Source organism: Oncorhynchus masou, chromosome 30 (genome assembly GCF_036934945.1).
Source record: "Oncorhynchus masou masou isolate Uvic2021 chromosome 30, UVic_Omas_1.1, whole genome shotgun sequence".
Taxonomy (NCBI): Eukaryota; Metazoa; Chordata; class Actinopteri; order Salmoniformes; family Salmonidae; genus Oncorhynchus; species Oncorhynchus masou.
The window spans coordinates 6154972-6174439 of NC_088241.1; the positions used below are offsets into that span (position 1 = coordinate 6154972).

The 19468-nt window shown below is 45.7% G+C and overlaps 1 protein-coding gene across 3 annotated transcripts in view; it reads right to left on the reverse strand.

The window, feature by feature from the left end:
* Window positions 1-19468, reverse strand: part of LOC135521911 (uncharacterized) — a 51217-nt gene that overhangs the window by 5877 nt on the left and 25872 nt on the right. Inside the window, exons 2-8 of one of the 3 annotated variants that reach the window (XM_064947719.1) lie at window positions 8838-8872; window positions 6115-6150; window positions 5510-5606; window positions 4093-4317; window positions 3581-3721; window positions 992-1302; window positions 322-591 (exon numbers count right to left, since the gene is read on the reverse strand). In XM_064947719.1, coding sequence (XP_064803791.1) covers window positions 322-591; window positions 992-1302; window positions 3581-3721; window positions 4093-4317; window positions 5510-5606; window positions 6115-6150; window positions 8838-8872 — 1115 coding nt within the window. Of the gene's footprint in view, window positions 1-321; window positions 592-991; window positions 1303-3580; window positions 3722-4092; window positions 4318-5500; window positions 5607-6114; window positions 6151-8837; window positions 8873-19468 lie in introns of all 3 variants that reach the window. The other 2 variants (XM_064947718.1, XM_064947720.1) reach the window with 2 other exon arrangements.

Consider the following 19468-nt stretch of genomic DNA (forward strand, 5'->3'; position numbering starts at 1 on the left):
ATGTCTTCACTATTATTCTACAATGTAGAAAATAGTAAAAATAAAGAAAACCCCTGGAATGAGTAGGTGTGTCCAAACTTTTGACTGGTACTGTATGTTAAAATATCAAGTATATACCTCTCTGCAGTTTTCAAAAATCATTGATCTGGATTAAATGCATAGAAATATAATGAATAGAATGGATGAATCCTTGTCTTGAATGTGGACTCCCGTTCTATTTATTTTATTTCTATTAATTTAATCCTATCCGATAGGCGAAGTCCAGATAGATTTTTTTTTTAAACTGGGCCCTGATAACCCTGTGACCTAATATGAGCTCACCTTCAGTTCATCTTCCTCCTCTTGCTGCTCCAGCAGAGGGGAATGTTCTGTCCCCGCCCCCTCATCCCCAGACGGAACATTCAGAGCCGCCTCCACCACCGCTGCCACGCCTATGTTGTACCCTCCAATATCAGTGTGATAGGACCCTGTCTGGCCCGCCCCCCACAGGTCTACAAGTGGGGCGTGGGTGGCAGGGGCCAGGCTATGGATGGTGCTGTTGGGCGTGGCTTGCAACGAGTGGTTGGCACTGTGCAGCCTTTGCTCCAGAGACTGTGGAGAGAAAGACAAGAAAATGAGGAGCTGGAGGTAGGTAGAGGTTCCCCTTCACCACTGATACAGGATCAGATATTTGTTTATCACCCTTATGGTAAAGAATCTGGAAATATGATCCTACATCTGTGGTTAAGGGTTTCTTCCTTTGAGCGTAATGTTGAATTGAAAGGGACAGGGCAATTGTGTTGTACTAAGAAGCGAGATACAATAATGAATCTCAGACGATATTACCATATCAAAGGCCGAATTCAGTATTCTTGTCTCGATCAAAATACACCAGAGAAAAAAGAGAAAAACACTAAAAAACAAAATGTCAGCTGCCCGACTACACCATGAATGAATATTGTCTATCCATGGAAATAAATTGTTAATGCTTTCCTTTTTTGTTTTTCCTCACCTGTTGTTGCTGATACAGGAGCTGCTGTTGCTGGTAGTGTTGTATCTGTTGTAGCTGCTGCAGCTGCTGAAGCTGACTCTGCTGCTGTAGGTTGAACTGCTGCTGCTGCTGCTGCTGCAACGCGTTCCCATCATACCCATCACAGGAAGTCCCGCCCTGCTGCATCACGTAGGAGCCAGCAGCGGGAGAGGCCACTCCGGAGGGCTCGTTGCTGATTGGCTCCCAGGCATCAGAGGAGGAGAGGCAGTAGAGGCCCTGGGCGACATAGGTGTTGGGCCACATGTCCGCAGAGGAGTGGTGCAATATCTGGTCTGAGAAGATGAAAATAACGAGAAAATAGAAGAGTGAAGAGGCGGGATAAGTGGTAGATTGTCCTTGACGGATGCACTACATTGGACCTCATGGACATCAAACTGCAAATAAATCTACAATGCTGACATCAGCCTTTTCCAAAAAGAGGAAACCTGAAGAGGAATCATGTGATATCTCTGGGGGACACCCCAACCCTCTCATACCCAAATATATCCTTGAGAAAATGACTTTACTTGAACAATCCTCAGACAGACACCAAGTGTAGCTACACCAAGTAGTCCAATACATCAGCACTTTGACTCTGTATAGCCATTGGGGAGTCTGTCTGCCCTGCATTAAAATGAAATATAATTCAGCCAATAGCATGGCTGATTTGAATAAGAGTGAGTCATGGTAGTTTTTGCCATCTCATATTCCAATCTGGTTTTGTTACGGATGAACAAGGCGACTAATATCCCCCACTGACTGATAACAACATTAAAATTTTGACGTATGGTAGCCATTTTGTGCGAAGGAGGAAAATAAATGGAAGAATATATCAGTTTATGTGTTGCCAATGCTGTTATGTACAAAAAAGCTGTCAAACACAAAAGGATGAGGTAAATCACACTAATTCGCAGACACGACTTTGGGACATTGGCCAAACAAGTTTCAGATAGAGGAATGGTGTATATACATGATCTGAGTTGATATGGGGGTGCTAAGAGTTAGCAAGCATCATGCCAGCAACCTCACATTATATCACTTTAATGATGACACAAAACTGTCAGAATACATCCAGAGAAATCATGTTTAATACTAACATTCTACGGTTATTTTGACTTCAGGCAATATAATTACATGAAGTTGTGATTCAACTAATGATCATCACACAGCCTCAAGACCATTTGTTATCTCTCAATAACAAACCACAGGGAGAAAACCACAATATGATTTCAACATGTCTCCATGTCTGAACGCCTCTTTGCATGAGAAGGAGAAATACAGGAGCACTGTAACGGACAGCACAGCCATGTGGAATAATAATGACCAAGTGGACTATTTATACAGTTGAAATCCCTGGTCTTGCATTCCCCCGGGCTATGTTTGCGAATCTGAAATTAGCACAGAGTTAACCCTCCAGGCTGAGACGGAATAAGATGCCTTCGTTACTGAGCAAAATGGCACATAATGTAGCCCACACACTCCACTCCAGCTTTGCCTGATCTCAAGCCTGTGCATATGTGCATAAACGTGTTTGTCTGCACATTTTAGACAAGGTTCCGCAGTGCAGGATCCTATTGAGCTCCTTAAACTATCCCTTAAACTGTGTTGCCCTAGTTGATTGGTGCTACTGTAGTTTGTCAAGCATATTTGTAGTCCCTTACCTCGACTGACATGCTGGTTTAGAGGCTATATTTATAGTCCTTTACCTCAACTGACATGCTGGTTTAGAGGCCATATTTATAGTCCTTTACCTCAACTGACATGCTGGTTTAGAGGCCATATTTATAGTCCTTTACCTCAACTGACATATGGTTGTTTAGATGCCATATTTGTCGTCCCTTATCTCGGCTGATACATGCTGATTTGGAGGCCATATTTATAGTCCTTTACCTCAACTGACATATGGTTGTTTAGAGGTCATATTTGTAGTCCCTTACCGCGACTGATACAAGCTGGTTTAGAGGCCATATTTGTAGTCCCTTACCTCGACTGACATGCTGGTTTAGAGGCCATATTTGTAGTCCCTTATCTCGACTGACATGCTGGTTTAGAGGCCATATTTGTAGTCCCTTATCTCGACTGACATGCTGGTTTAGAGGCCATATTTGTAGTCCCTTACCTCGATTGACATGCTGGTTTAGAGGCCATATTTATAGTCCTTTACCTCGACTGACATGCTGGTTTAAAGGCCATATTTGTAGTCCCTTACCTCGACTGACATGCTGGTTTAGAGACCATATTTGTAGTCCCTTACCTCGACTGACATGCTGGTTTAGAGGCCATATTTATAGTCCTTTACCTCGACTGACATGCTGGTTTAGAGGCCATATTTGTAGTCCCTTAACTCGACTGACATGCTGGTTTAGAGGCCATATTTATAGTCCTTTACCTCAACTGACGTGATTGTTTAGAGGCCATATTTGTAGTCCCTTAACTCGACTGACATGCTGGTTTAGAGGCCATATTTATAGTCCTTTACCTCAACTGACGTGGTTGTTTAGAGGTCATATTTGTCGTCCCTTATCTCGGCTGATACATGCTGGTTTAGAGGCCATATTTGTAGTCCCTTACCTCGGCTGGTGATGCTCTCCTGGTTAACCTCGCTGAGGTGGGCCACACTGCCCTGGTTGGACCCTGACCTCAGGCTCTCTCCATCCATGGAGGTCCAGGCCATGAGCGTTGCCTGGGAGATGGCAAACTGCTGCAGGATACCTGGAGTGCAGAGGGTAAGTCAGGGTCATTGTAACGGCCCAGTTGGCTGCTGCCTTCCCTCAGCACCTTCATGATTTAATATCTATGGCTAATTTAAATAAAGATTTAATATGTAGTCTATTTAATATCTACGGTTATGCTCTGCCTAGGCCAATGTTGACATATTTGGCTGGTGTTATGCCATGCCGATGAGCTGACTTATAAACAGTCTGGTTATGATGTGGCGTTCAACACATGAGAACCCTTTTTCCAAAAGGCTTGATTTTGTGAGGGTTTCCTCTGATCACCACCCTGGTTGTATAGATCAGCATCAACCACTCATATTGCTTCTGTCATCTCTCACAGTGACAAATTCCCCTCCCCCCTCTGACCTGCGGTGAAGCGAGCCTCCTTCTCCCCATCGCTGAGGTCGCTGTAGGCGTCGCTCTCCAACCGCCTCTCCATCTCCTGCTCTGCCGTGGACTTGCGTGGGACGGAGACGCCCCCCGGGCCCACTACAGACATGTCCCAGTTCTGCCACTCGATCATGTGTGCCATCCGGCCTTGGGCCATGGATGTAGGCTTGGTCACCTTGTCCTTCATGGAGCGATTCACACCTGGGGAGGGAGGGGGAGAAGTGAAGGGGGATGTAGGGATTGATGCGGGTATTGGAGAGGGTTAGAAGGGTGACAGTGGATTAAGAGAGGGTTGGAGGGATAGATAGGGGTTTAGAGAAGGGGTGAATGTGGAGTTTGGGGGAGTTAGGAGACAGGCATCAGGTTGGAGAGAGAGGGGAAAGGAAACAGATGAGATATTATGTTATTATTCCACATTTAGGTCTGTCTGATACTGTCAGTATTTAGCTGGTGTTGATAAGGGCCTCTGGATGAGTGGTTAAATGAGAGGCTTAATGAACATGCTTTAGATTCATGGCTAAATGAATAGGGAGGAGATGCTTATAATGTAGATGAGATGACGCGTGGAACCGAGGAGGATGATGGGGGACAGGGAGGAGCAAATGGATACTTCTGCTCTGGGAGAGGTGCATCATGGGACAGAGGAGGTTAATTGGGGTGAGATGGCCAGAGGGGTGTCAGTAATGAGAGGTTGGCTTGTTGACATGATAGCTTTCACACCTCTGCTAAGCTGCCTGCGCTGGCTAAGCAGAAACCCCACTCCCCCTGCAGTGTCTGTTAAGACATCCTCAGCTGATATATACAGTGCACTGCGGAAGACACTCTACTTTAGAAATCATGTTCCGCCATGACGGTCTGTATTCTGTCTGCTGGTTACATTATGGCTTTGCTCAGTAATTAATGTGTCCAAGTCAAGATATGATGAGTTGGCAGTTCACTACATTCCAATAGACTTCACTGTATATTACAACTGCACCACACTGCGCAGTGCACAATGCACATTACACAATTATACACACTGTAACACACAGACACAAACTCAGACTACACTCAGAGACAGTAGACACATCACACAGACACTAGAGTAGTTCAACGCTGCTTAACAACCACTTAACAGACAAACAACTACACCTCCCACTCACCTCTTGTTAACTCAACAAGCCGCATAACAATGTATTGTGGGTAGTGTATTTTTTTATAGGGTTGTTGTTAGGTTTAAGTGTTATTCCACCAATGACTTGGGGGTCAGCCATTGATGAGTTTTATCATTATGGTGAGAGGAAGTGAATCAGGGGAACCCACTGTGGGGCCATGTTGGCTCCAGCGCCTGTCCAGGCGGGAGCTGACATGGGGTCAGTTTACCAGTTACAGGACAGACACACACCTGACACACCTGTCAGTGAGGACTTAGCCAGAGCACCGATCCCATAGTTATTGGAGTTGTTCCTCTTCAGACGAGGCAGGATGGACGTGGTGTCTTCCATAGACAGCTAGAGGAGCGAGGGAAGAGGATGATAGAGAGATGGAGGAAGAGATGTGTGCCACAGAAGCACACAGAGTTCAGAGGGTAGGTGAGAGGAGAAGTTAGGTAGATATTGGGTTAATACAGCGTCAAAAAGCAACAATGTCATCATTTGACAAAAAAAATCTTAATTTCCCAAGGTCGTTGTTCGAACAACTTCGTGTTGAAGTGCATTATGGGGAGTGTTGTTTTTATAATCTGCAATCAATAAAACCATAGTGCACATTCACACTGGTTGATTGTTTGCTGTGGTCACTACAGTGCTCAGTGCACTACTACATTGAGAGAGTGTATAGAGAGAGTTAGATGGGAGGGGAACTGTATAGAGAGAGTTAGATACTCTATAGAGAGAGCTAGATGGGAGGGGAAGTGAGGGGACGAAGTAGTAGGTTACCTAAGGTGAGTTCAATCAAATAAATCAAAACAAATAGATAGAGAAATAAAGGTAGATGAAGGAATAATGTCACAACACTTACATTGATTCTTTCCCATGAAAAGTCTGAACATCCATGCTGAAGGAGAAAAATAGGAGGAGAGAGGGATGGGGAAAGAAGGAGCAGGAGAGAGGAAGAGAGTAGGAACAAGAGACAAGGAGAGAAAGACGTACACATGCATGGAAGAAATGGGAGGAGACAAAGAGGAGGACGAGAGTAGTGATAGTGACAGGGGTAGAGTAGTATAACCAACATGCAGAAATAGACAGAAGGATAGGAGAGGGAAAGAGGGAGAAGATCGCAAAGAGACAAATACAAGGTTTTACCAGAAAGACAGAGGAGAAGACACAAAGGCCAAAAAGATATAGGAAGAGAGTTAAAGCCCAGAGTCAAAGACAAAAAAGATAGAGGAGGAGAGACAGACCAGAAAGAGAGAGGAGAGGAGACAAAGACCAGAAAGATAGAGGAGAGGCAAAGACCAGAAAGATAGAGGAAGAGAGTTAAAGCCCAGAAAGATAGAGGAGGAGAGACAAAAACCAGAAAGATAGAAGAGGAAAGACAAAGACCAGAAAGATAGAGGAGAGACAAAGACCAGAAAGATGGAGGAGGAAAGGCAAAGCCCAGAAAGATAGAGGAGGAGAGACAGACCAGAAAGATAGAGGAGGAGCGACAAAGACCAGAAAGATGGAGGAGGAGAGACAAAGACCAGAAAGATAGAGGAGGAGGGTTAAAGCCCAGAAAGATAGAGGAGGAGAGGCAAAGACCAGAAAGATGGAGGAAAGGAGACAAAGGCCAGAAAGATAGAGGAGGAGAGACAAAGACCAGAAAGATAGAGTGGAGTCAAAGACCAGAAAGAAGGAGAGGAGTCAAAGACCAGAAAGATAGATGAGGAGAGACAAAGACCAGAAATATAGAGGAGGAAAGGCAAAGCCCAGAAAGATAGAGGAGTCAAAGACAAGAAGGATAGAGGAGGAGAGGAGACAAAGACCAGAAAGATAGAGGAGGAGAGGAGTCAAAGCCCAGAAAGATAGAGGAGGAGAGGAGTCAAAAACAAGAAAGATAGAGGAGGAGAGAAGTTAAAACCCAGAAAGATAGAGGAGGAGAGGAGTCAAAGCCCAGAAAGATAGAGGAGGAGAGTCAAAGCCCAGAAAGATAGAGGAGGAGAGGAGTCAAAGCCCAGAAGATAGAGGAGGAGAGAAGTCAAAGTCCAGAAAGGCAGAGGAGGAGAAGAGTCAAAGACCAGAAAAATAGAGAGGAGTCAAAGACAAGAAAGATGGAGAGGAGAAGATTCAAAGAACAGAAAGATAGAGGAGAAGAGTCAAAGACCAGAACGACAGAGAGAAGGGAGGAGTTGAGCGCCAGGTCAGTTCCATAGTATAGCAGAGTGAAAATGTTATGACTGAATGATTCTCTCTCTCTTCTCATTTCCTCTTCTGGTTACATCTGACACACCAAACACTGAGCACTATCCATGACAGTGGGGGTTGGGGGGGGGCTGATACAGAAGTGTCTGTGTGCAAGCGTGTACGCACGTGTGTGTATGAATGTGTGCACATGTGTTCATGTGTGTGTGTGTGTGTGTGTGTGTGTGTGTGTGTGTGTGTGTGTGTGTGTGTGTGGGGTGTGTGTGTGTGTGTGTGTGCGCGTGCACGTGCGTGCGTGCGTAAGCGTGTGTGTGTGTGTGTGTGTGTGTGTGTGTGTGTGTGTGTGTGTGTGTGTGCGCATGTGTGCGTGTTATAACTGATGTAAGCTGGCTGATGGTAGTGGTGTCAGTGTCCTCTCTGGTGAGATCTGTGTCAGCAGACAGACAGACAGACAGACAGACAGACAGACAGACAGACAGACAGACAGACAGACAGACAGACAGACAGACAGACAGACAGACAGACAGACAGACAGAGTGTAACAATAAGAGAGAGAACATGAGAGCTAGGTTTTCTGGAGACTGAACACATCTGTAAGGGGACATGGCACCAAGCCATCCTGCTGGTTCTAAGGCCCCGGCTCTTGTATTGTCAGGAACAATTCAGCTGATACAAGACTCAGAGGTGGTGTGACAGACGCTGGTGCTTATCTAGACTGTCACCATCCCCCTTCTGTTAGCCTGTTCCTCAGCCCCCTGTCTCTGTCTGTCTGTCTGTCTGTCTGTCTGTCTGTCTGTCTTTTTATTACATTTTTGAAGGACAAGTGTCAGGAGAAATACATAATCAATCCACAGTACAGTACATTCGGTTTCAATTTAAATGGTCCTCTTTCTCCTGCCACAAAATCATCCAAGAAGTGCTGAAGATCATTTTAGTAACAGTATCTCAAAAGGAAGGAGAGGAGAGAGGACTTGAAAGGAGAAGTGGAGTGGAAAGGATCTGAGAGGAGAGTAGTGAGGGATGGAGTGAGAGGAGGAGAGGTGGGTGATGCCCCTACTGTTCTACAGTGAGCCAGCACTGTGGCATGACAGAGAAGCAGCAGACGTCATAGCAACAGCAATGAGCCAACCACAGTGGTTGGTCCTCCTTCCAGCTACATTTTGAGTGTAGAGGAATTTAGCAAACCAACAGCAACATGTGCGCTAGCTAGCTACTCTATAAGCAGATGCAGTAGCACTCATGGCTTCAGTAGTAGAGTTAAAGTTGATGTTGGTCACCATCTGGGATCAAGATCCCCATTTGTGGAAGTGAGAACCCCACTGCTGGAGCCATTGGGTGTAACATGGTGGCTGAGCTGTGTGAATTAAGAGTGATAGTTAAAGTCCTGAATGTCAGGCTTACCTGTTCCCCATCCTTTACTGGCACTCCATCTGCCGCTAAAACAGAGAGAGAGAGGGAGGGAGGGAGGGAGGGAGGGAGGGAGGGAGGGAGGGAGGGAGGGAGGGAGGGAGGGAGGGAGGGAGGGAGGGAGGGAGGGAGGGAGGGAGGGAGGGAGAGAGAGAAGAAGAAACGAGGAGAGATAAAATGTTTGAATTTGTTTTGGCAATGTAAATACAAGTTCCGTCACACTGCCAATGGAGAGAGAGGGAGAAGCATGGTCAGGGGATATGGTGTGACTTTGGCTGTAACACTAAACAGTCATAAAACAGTAGGCTAATCATTACTGTCTAACTGTGTTCGAGAGAAGAGCATCACTTCACTGACTGACCACAGGACACTGCCACTCAACATACACCTGCAAATAGAATCACACACACACACACACACACACACACACACACACACACACACACACACACACACACACACACACACACACACACACACACACACACACACACTGTGAATCCTTCCTGGGGGTGACAAAGGGATTGAGAGAACCTACAAGTACATTCCCAACATTATGTTGGAATAATGAATTGTTTTATCCCTCCTCTTTTCCTGGCTGTCCAAATCCTAATTAAAACACAGGTTTAATTAGTGAGACATTGGTGGTAATGGAGTTTAAATACAGCAGCCGTCTCTGGGCGCTCGCTCTCTTTATCAGAGTCTGTGGCCTTGTCTCCCCCTTTTCTCTCTCTCTCTGGGGGGTTTGCTTCTCTGTGTGTGTACACTGAGTGTGTGTGTGTGTGTACAGTGTGTGTGTGTAATGCTGTATCTGCAGACCGTAGAAGTACTGAATCAAACCAGTCAGTTATATGTCTCACTGAGGCGCTAATACACTGAGCTACTTGATGTCCAGTGACCCACCAGTAGAGTAGTGTTAGCTTTACAGAGAGGACATTCCAACACGCTGCCTCCACCTGTCTGTCTGCCCTGCCTGACTCCTCTACAGGGCTCTCAGCTGACTGAGTAGCTGTTAACACCTGCTTCCACCTGATTGCCGCCACACCATTTACACCTATTCCATCTGGATAAATAAAGAGTTTCAGAGATTAAAGCTGACAGATGAAGTCAGGTCTGTCTGACCCCATAATGACCCTGTTAGTGTTTCCTGTAGTGTGACCCCCAGGCCTCCAGCCAGTCTGAGTGTCTTCCAGGCTGACCTTGTGGGGATGACACAGCTGAGGTGTGAGACACACAGTTAGTTAGCCTACCAGACTAGATCTCATTTCAATTCAATTCAATTCAAGGGGCTTTATCGGCATGTGAAACACATGTTGATGTTGCCAAAGCAAGTGAAGTAGATAATAAACCAAAGTGAAATATACAATGAAATGAACAGTAAACATTACACTCACAGAAGTTCAAAAAGCATAAAGACATTACAAATGTCATATTATGTATATATACAGTGTTGTAAATATGTGCAAATGGTTAAAGTACAAAAGGGAAATTAAATCCACATAAATATGGGTTGTATTTACAATGGTGTTTGTTCTTCACTGGTTGACCTTTTCTTGTGGCAACAGGTCACAAATCTTGCTGCTGTGATGGTACACTGTGGTGTTTCACCCAGTAGATATGAGAGTTGATCAAAATTGGTTTTGTTTCCGAATTCGTTGTGGATCTGTGTAATCTGAGAGAAATATGTGTCTCTAATATGGTCATACATTGGGCAGGAGGTTAGGAAGTGCAGCTCAGTTTCTACCTCATTTTGTGGGCAGTGAGCACATAGCCTGTCTTCTCTTGAGAGCCAGGTCAGCCTACGGCGGCCTTTCTCAATAGCAAGGCTATGCTCGCTGAGTCTGTACATAGTCAAAGCTTTCCTTAAGTTTGGGTCAGTCACAGTGGTCAGGTATTCTGCCACTGTCTACTCCCTGTTCAGGGCCAAAAAGCATTCTAGTTTGCTCTGTTTTTTTGATAATTCTTTCCAATGTGTCAAGTATTTATCTTTTGGTTTTCTCATGATTTGGTTGGGTCTAATTGTGTTGCTGTCCTGGGGCTCTGTGGGGTGTGTTTGTGTTTGTGAACAGAGCCCCAGGACCAGCTTACTCAGGGGACTCTTCTCCAGGTTCATCTCTCTGTAGGTGATGGCTTTGTTATGGAAGGTTTGGGAATCGCTTCCTTTTCGGTGATTGTAGAATTTAACGTCTCTTTTCTGGATTTTGATAATTTGCAGGTATCTCTCCGTCTCTTTCTCTCTAGGGGCATAGAGTGTCCCAGGTTTCCTCTGTGTGGCTAAAAGACACAAACACACATAGATATGCACTAATAACAACACACATCATATGAATACGGCATCACACATCAAATCAAATCAAAAGTTTATTTGTCACGTGCGCCAGGTGCAAACAGGTTTATTTGTCACAATACAACAACCTTACAGTGAAATGCTTACTTACATACACACACAAACATCAGATCAGATAACAGTCTTATTCTGAGGTCATATATTTCAAATCAGCACAATATTCCTTGAACAACTGCTTTTTAGTCAGCTACAAGATGCAAGGCAAGCAAATCAACACAACAGCTACTCGACATTGGAGCCTCCACAGAGCCCAGCTCTCCACAGAGCCCAGCTCTCTCCCCCATCCCCAGCCCAGGTCTCTCCCCCATCCTCAGCCCAGCTCTCTCCCCCATCCCCAGCCCAGCTCTCTCCCACATCCCCAGCCCAGGTCTCTCCCCCATCCCCAGCCCAGCTCTCTCCCCCATCCCCAGCCCAGCTCTCTCCCACATCCCCAGCCCAGCTCTCTCCCCCATCCCCAGCCCAGCTCTCTCCCACATCCCCAGCCCAGCTCTCTCCCCCATCCCCAGCCCAGCTCTCTCCCACATCCCCAGCCCAGCTCTCTCCCCTATACCCAGCCCAGCTCTCTCCCCTATACCCAGCCCAGGTCTCTCCCCCATCCTCAGCCCAGCTCTCTCCCCCATCCCCAGCCCAGCTCTCTCCCACATCCCCAGCCCAGGTCTCTCCCCTATACCCAGCCCAGCTCTCTCCCCTATACCCAGCCCAGGTCTCTCCCCCATCCTCAGCCCAGCTCTCTCCCCCATCCCCAGCCCAGCTCTCTCCCACATCCCCAGCCCAGGTCTCTCCCCCATCCCCAGCCCAGCTCTCTCCCACATCCCCAGCCCAGGTCTCTCCCCTATACCCAGCCCAGCTCTCTCCCCTATACCCAGCCCAGGTCTCTCCCCCATCCTCAGCCCAGCTCTCTCCCCCATCCCCAGCCCAGCTCTCTCCCACATCCCCAGCCCAGGTCTCTCCCCCATCCCCAGCCCAGCTCTCTCCCACATCCCCAGCCCAGGTCTCTCCCCTATCCTCAGCCCAGCTCTCTCCCACATCCCCAGCCCAGCTCTCTCCCACATCCCCAGCCCAGCTTTCTCCCCCATCCCCAGCCTAGCTCTCTCCCCTATACCCAGCCCAGCTCTCTCCCCTATACCCAGCCCAGCTCTCTCCCCCATCCCCAGCCCAGCTCTCTCCCCCATCCCCAACCCAGCTCTCTCCCCCATCCCCAGCCCAGCTCTCTCCCCCATCCCCAGCCCAGCTCTCTCCCCCATCCCCAGCCCAGCTCTCTCCCCCATCCCCAGCCCAGCTCTCTCCCCCATCCCCAGCCCAGCTCTCTCCCCCATCCCCAGCCCAGCTCTCTCCCCATCCCCAGCCCAGCTCTCTTCCCCATCCCCAGCCCAGCTCTCTCCCCCATCCCCAGCCCAGCTCTCTCCCCCATCCTCAGCCCAGCTCTCTCCCCCCATCCCCAGCCTAGCTCTCTCCCCTATACCCAGCCCAGCTCTCTCCCCCATCCCCAGCTCAGCTCTCTCCCCTATCTGCAGCAGCTGCCCCTGCAGCTCGGACTCCGGTGGCGACCTGACAACTCCTACTGACATGGGAAGAAGCGCTTGAGCATCATCTGTCTTTTTATTTCAGAGGCCCTGCTTCAAACGAGCGATGCAGAGCTGGATATGAACGGGGGGTCTCTGTTCTGGTTGGCTGGTGCTGGTGGTGACAGCTGTGGTGAGGCCAGTTGACACGTGGGAGGCAGGCTGAACTTGTAGCGGGCTGGTGTGTGAGAGAGTTGGGCCGGGAAACAGCTGAGCACCAGAGCTCCAGATGGTACAAAGAGAGCGTATGGGGAGGCTGTGGGTGAAAGGGTGAAAGCCAGTCTGTCAGAGAAAGATACGGGTGGATGGCCTGTTCCTGAAAACATTTCCTCCCTCTGCTCCACCCTCTAATGGTACATACACCTGTCATGAGAGGGTAGGCCATGCCTCATTACTCCAGCTTAGTCATTAACCCCACCACCTGTAGGACCCTGCATGGGTTAACATGACTGACAGCCTGGGCTAAGAACTAAGCATTGGTCACCAAGTTGTTTCTCCAGCCCTACACTAACCTGCTTCATCTGATTCAACGAATAAAGGCCTGTACGATCGGGGGATAAGTGGGGAAAGGTGTGGTCTGTCTGGAGCTTTATGTCACAGATGGAAGTGCCTTCAGTCTACCAAATGGTTGCTGGTTTAAGGCACACTTTATTTGTTCACCCTCAATATCAGTTAGTAAATCCAATTGATTCTTCAAAGCAAATGTGAAGCACGGTGCTCTGTAATAGATAACCGTGCTTTATTTCTTCTATCTGTCGTTAGTGGTAATGAAATAGACAGTAGCAGTGTTGTCCACATGCCAACACACACACAGCAATCTGATAATAATATTCTCCTGTCAGCATTAAAGGCAAGATGGCGTGTCAGTTTCATAACTCACTCTCAGACTGAGTCACTGTGTTCACCAGCAAGGACTACCACCCTGTGCCCACACACGGCCACGCTCATACACGCGTGCACACACACACGCAGGCACTCTCATAATCACTGCCTTTTTCTCCCAAACACACTGATCAAGGGTTGTCACCCTACACCGTCACCGAGACACACATAATTGAGCAACAGAATGATGACACATCGGCAAGGCCAGATGACACACACACACACACTTTCACTGAAGTAGTTCTTCACTGAGTCGTTCACCTTGACTGTGTTTATGTGTCAGTCGATTCAGTCCTCAGCCAATCAATGCTCCAATCACTGTGCTTGTGAAAAAAAGGGTTCCAAAAGGGTTCTTCAGCTGTCCCCATAGGATAACAATTTTTGGTTCCGGATAGAATGCTTTTTGGTTCCAGGTAGAACCCTTTTGGGTTCCATGTAGAACCCTCTGTGGAAAGAGTTCTACAAGGAACCAAAAGGGTTCTAACTGGAACCAAAGGGGTTCTACCTGAAACCAAAAAAGGGCTCTTCAAAGGGTTCTCCTATGGGGACTGTCGAAGAACCCTTTAAGGTTCTAGATAGCACCTTTTCTTCTAAGAGTGTGGAGTGAATCGTATCTGTCTGTTTGTCTGTCTGTCAGCATTTTTAATCAAATCAATGTCAGGGAATCCCTTTCAGTAACGAAATATCATAAACAAAGCAGTGTAATGAAGTAAGCTGGTGGCAGTCAAGCATGTGTGCACACAGTTTATACATACACACTGTATACATACACATACAACACACACACAGTTTATACATACACACTGTATACATACACATACAACACACACACAGTTTATACACACACTGTATACATACACATACAACACACACACACACAGTTTATACATACACACTGTATACATACACATACAACACACACACACACAGTTTATACATACACACTGTATACATACACATACAACACACACACACACAGTTTATACATACACACTGTATACATACACATACAACACACACACACACAGTTTATACATACACACTGTATACATACACATACAACACACACACACTGTTTATACATACACACTGTATACATACACATACAACACACACACTAAAGGACACACCTCAAAAAGAGGAGCGAGTATGCACACACACACTGTTTATACATACACACTGTATACATACACATACAACACACACACTAAAGGACACACCTCAAAAAGAGGAGCGAGTATGCACACACACACAGTTTATACATACACACTGTATACATACACATACAACACACACACTAAAGGACACACCTCAAAAAGAGGAGCGAGTATGCACACACACACAGTTTATACATACACACTGTATACATTGTCGTGTCTTTGGCTATGCCGGATTAATTGATATGACATGCTATTCTATAAAATAATTTCTCTGTAATTAATATTACCTGATTAAGCTAATTAGATGAATGTAATTAACTAGAAAGTCGGGGCACCACGAAATAATGTTTATAGAGCTGTTATCTTCCAAATAAACTCTTAAAGACCTAGTAATCTTTTACATCAGTAGCAGTCAATATTTAATCGTCACTTTATTCAGTCTCATCTGAAAGTTGTAAATTCTTGGTTATCTTCACGAACCCTGGCTAACAAGTTGAATCAGCAATACAAAATTTGGTTTAATTATTTATTTACTAAATACCTAAATAATCACACAGAATTACATCTACACAGAATTGATCATACATTGATTACAAATTATGTCATAAAGGAAAACGTCCCTAGCGGACAGAACAGATATGACAGCTGGTTACACAAAAAAAGGGGGTTGGGTTTTGAATGAAAGAGCAGGAAGACTGAGTAACAAAGGGAAAAGCTATGCTATCGTAAATACAGAATCTTATGCATTCTAAATAACCTCCCATTTGGAAAAGGAAAATGCAAGGAATATTTACTCTGAGCTGCGCTTCAATGGGTTTGTCGCAGATGGAAGGCCGGGTTGCCCAGCAGGGATCTCTTGTCCTCTGAAGAATGTCTTTGGTGGTAAACTGGATACCTTGTAGTATCGTTGTGTGTGCTAGACTGCATACGTCGTCTGTCCTTTCCTAGCCCACAATCAACAGTGGCTGCTGCTAACTTAACGGCTAGGAGGTATCACTTCTGGAGTGAATAAGAGTTCAAAGTTCATACCAAGTTGCCATAATTTTAAGATCGAGCTATATTCTTGCAGTTATAGTCGAAATTCATCCTTTCGGTGTGTCGATAGTCACCTTCACATTGAACACGATGCTAATTTTGTTTTTTAACGTAGGACTGTCATCCTCACGTCCTCGGAACAGAAAGTTGAATTTTCTTGTATGTTTCGTAGTTTACAACCAATGTCTGTTCACTTGGGCGGGGCCTCTGAGTGAGTTTCTCTATGACACACCGTTCTCTCATTTAAGAAGCTAAAATTACATTTAATCTTTTCACAAATAGTTTCATATTTAAGCATTTAAGCATTTAATCTGAACTAGAATGTGTCGACTTTCCAAGGTACAGTTTATGTCATCCTGTCATTAGTAGTAATATCTCAGACAACAACTGATTTGAGATCATATTCAATAAGTACCAACGCATATTTTCAACTGGTTGGATTTCCGAAATATGGTTCCGTTTCCCACCTTTTGGATGTTACCAGACTCTCTATGTTACAAAGTCTTTACAAGTGTCAACTCTATAAAGTAGAGAGAGAGAAAAGGGGAAAGCTATTTATAGGGGTCAAAAACCTCCGCCAACAGGCCAACGTCATGACAACATACACATACAACACACACACTAAAGCACACACCTCAGAAAGAGGAGAGAGTTTGCACACACACACACACTCACACACCACACACACACACACACACAAACAAACACACACACACACACACCACACACACACACACACACACACACACAAACACACATACACACACACACACACACACACACACCACACACACACACACACACACACACACACACACACACACACACACACACACACACACACACACACACACACACACACACACACACACACACACACACACACACACTCCAAAAAAGAGGAGTGAGTATGCTCACACACACACATGGGTCATTCTCACGGAACTGACATTTGATGCAAAAATTCTCAAGTGTAATTTGTCTTGTCATTTTCTCTTGGATCATTGAGATTAAGATGAGAGAGGCCTGTAATTTTCATCATAGGTACACTTCAACTATGACAGACAAAATGAGAAAAAGAAAAATCCAGAAAATCACATTGTAGGATTTTTAATTCATTTACTTGCAAATTATGGTGGAAAATAAGTATTTGGTCAATAACAAAAGTTTATCTCAATAATTTGTTATATACCCTTTGTTGGCAATGACAGAGGTCCAACGTTTTCTGTAAGTCTTCACAAGTTTTTCACACACTGTTGCTGGTATTTTGGCCCAATCCTCCATGCAGATCTCCTCTAGAGCAGTGATGTTTTGGGGCTGTTGCTGGGCAACACGGACTTTCAACTCCCTCCAAAGACTTTCTATGGGTTGAGATCTGGAGACTGGCTAGGCCACTCCAGGACCTTGAAATGCTTCTTACGAAGCCACTCCTTCGTTGCCCGGGCGGTGTGTTTGGGATCATTGTCATGCTGAAAGACCCAGCCACGTTTCATCTTCAATGCCCTTGCTGATGGAAGGAGGTTTTCACTCAAAATCTCACGATACATGGCCCCATTCATTCTTTCCTTTACACAGATCAGTTGTCCTGGTCCCTTTGCAGAAAAACAGCCCCAAAGCATGATGTTTCCACCCCCATGCTTCACAGTAGGTATGGTGTTCTCTGGATGCAACTCAGCATTCTTTGTCCTCCAAACACGACGAGTTGAGTTTTTATCTGACCATATCACATTCTCCCAATCTTCTTCTGGATCATCCAAATGCTCTCTAGCAAACTTCAGACGGGCCTGGACATGTACTGGCTTAAGCAGGGGGACACGTCTGGCACTGCAGGATTTGAGTCCCTGGCAGCATACTGTGTTACTGATGGTAGGCTTTGTTACTTTGGTCCCAGCTCTCTGCAGGTCATTCACTAGGTCCCCCCGTGTGGTTCTGGGATTTTTGCTCACCGTTCTTGTGATCATTTTGACCCCACGGGGTGAGATCTTGCGTGGAGCCCCAGATCGAGGGAGATTATCAGTGGTCTTGTATGTCTTCCATTTCCTAATAATTGCTCCCACAGATGATTTCTTCAAACCAAGCTGCTTACCTATTGCATATTCAGTCTTCCCAGCCTGGTGCAGGTCTACAATTTTGTTTCTGGTGTCCTTTGACAGCTCTTTGGTCTTGGCCATAGTGGAGTTTGGAGTGTGACTGTTTGAAGTTGTGGACAGGTGTCTTTTATACTGATAACAAGTTCAAACAGGTGCCATTAATACAGATAACGAGTGGAGGACAGAGGAGCCTCTTAAAGAAGTTACAGGTCTGTGAGAGCCAGAAATCTTGCTTGTTTGTAGGTGACCAAATACTTATTTTCCACCATAATTTGCAAATAAATTCATAAAAAATCCTACAATGTGATTTTCTGGATTTTTTTTCTAATTTTGTCTGTCATAGTTGAAGTGTACCTTTGATGAAATTCACAGGCCTCTCTCATCTTTTTAAGTGGGAGAACTTGCACAATTGGTGGCTGACAAAATACTTTTTGATTCCAAATAACATATATGGAATCATGTCCAAAGGTTTTAGATTTTAGATTATTCAAAGTAGCCACCCTTTGCCTTGATGACAGCTTTGCACACTCTTAGCATTCTCTCAACAAGCTTCATGAGGAATGGTTTTCCAACAGTCTTGAAGGAGTTCCAACAAAAGTATTCATCCCCTTTGGCATTTTTTCTATTTGTTGCATTACAACCTGTAATTTAAATAGATTTTTATTTTGATTTCATGTCATGGAAAAAAAATGACTTGTTTAAAAAAATTCTAAAAACGAAAACGGAAAAGTGGCATATGAATTCACCCTTTTGCTATGAAGCCCCTCAATAAGATCTGGTGCAACCAATTACCTTCAGATGTCCACCTGTGTGCAATCTAAGTGTCACATGATCTGTCACATGATCTCAGGAATTATACACCAGTTCTGAAAGGCCCCAGAGTCTGCAACACCACTAAGCAAGGGGCACCACCAAGCAAGTGGCACCATGAAGACCAAAGAGCTCTTCAAACAGGTCAGGGACAAAGTTGTGGAGAAGTACGTCACGTCACCCCACTCCTCCGCTCTCTCCACTGGCTTCCAGTTGAAGCTCGCATCCGCTACAAGACAATGGTGCTTGCCTACGGAGCTGTGAGGGGAACGGCACCGCAGTACCTCCAGGCTCTGATCAGGCCCTACACCCAAACAAGGGCACTGCGTTCATCCACCTCTGGCCTGCTCGCCTCCCTACCACTGAGGAAGTACAGTTCCCGCTCAGCCCAGTCAAAACTGTTCGCTGCTCTGGCCCCCCAATGGTGGAACAAACTCCCTCACGACGCCAGGACAGCGGAGTCAATCACCACCTTCCGGAGACACCTGAAACCCCACCTCTTCAAGGAATACCTAGGATAGGATAAGTAATCCTTCTCACCCCCCCCTTAAATGATTTAGATGCACTATTGTAAAGTGGCTGTTCCACTGGATGTCAGAAGGTGAATTCACCAATTTGTAAGTCGCTCTGGATAAGAGCGTCTGCTAAATGACTTAAATGTAAATGTAAGTACAGATCAGGGTTGGGTTATAAAAAAATATCTGAAATTTTGAACATCCCACGGAGCACCATTAAATCC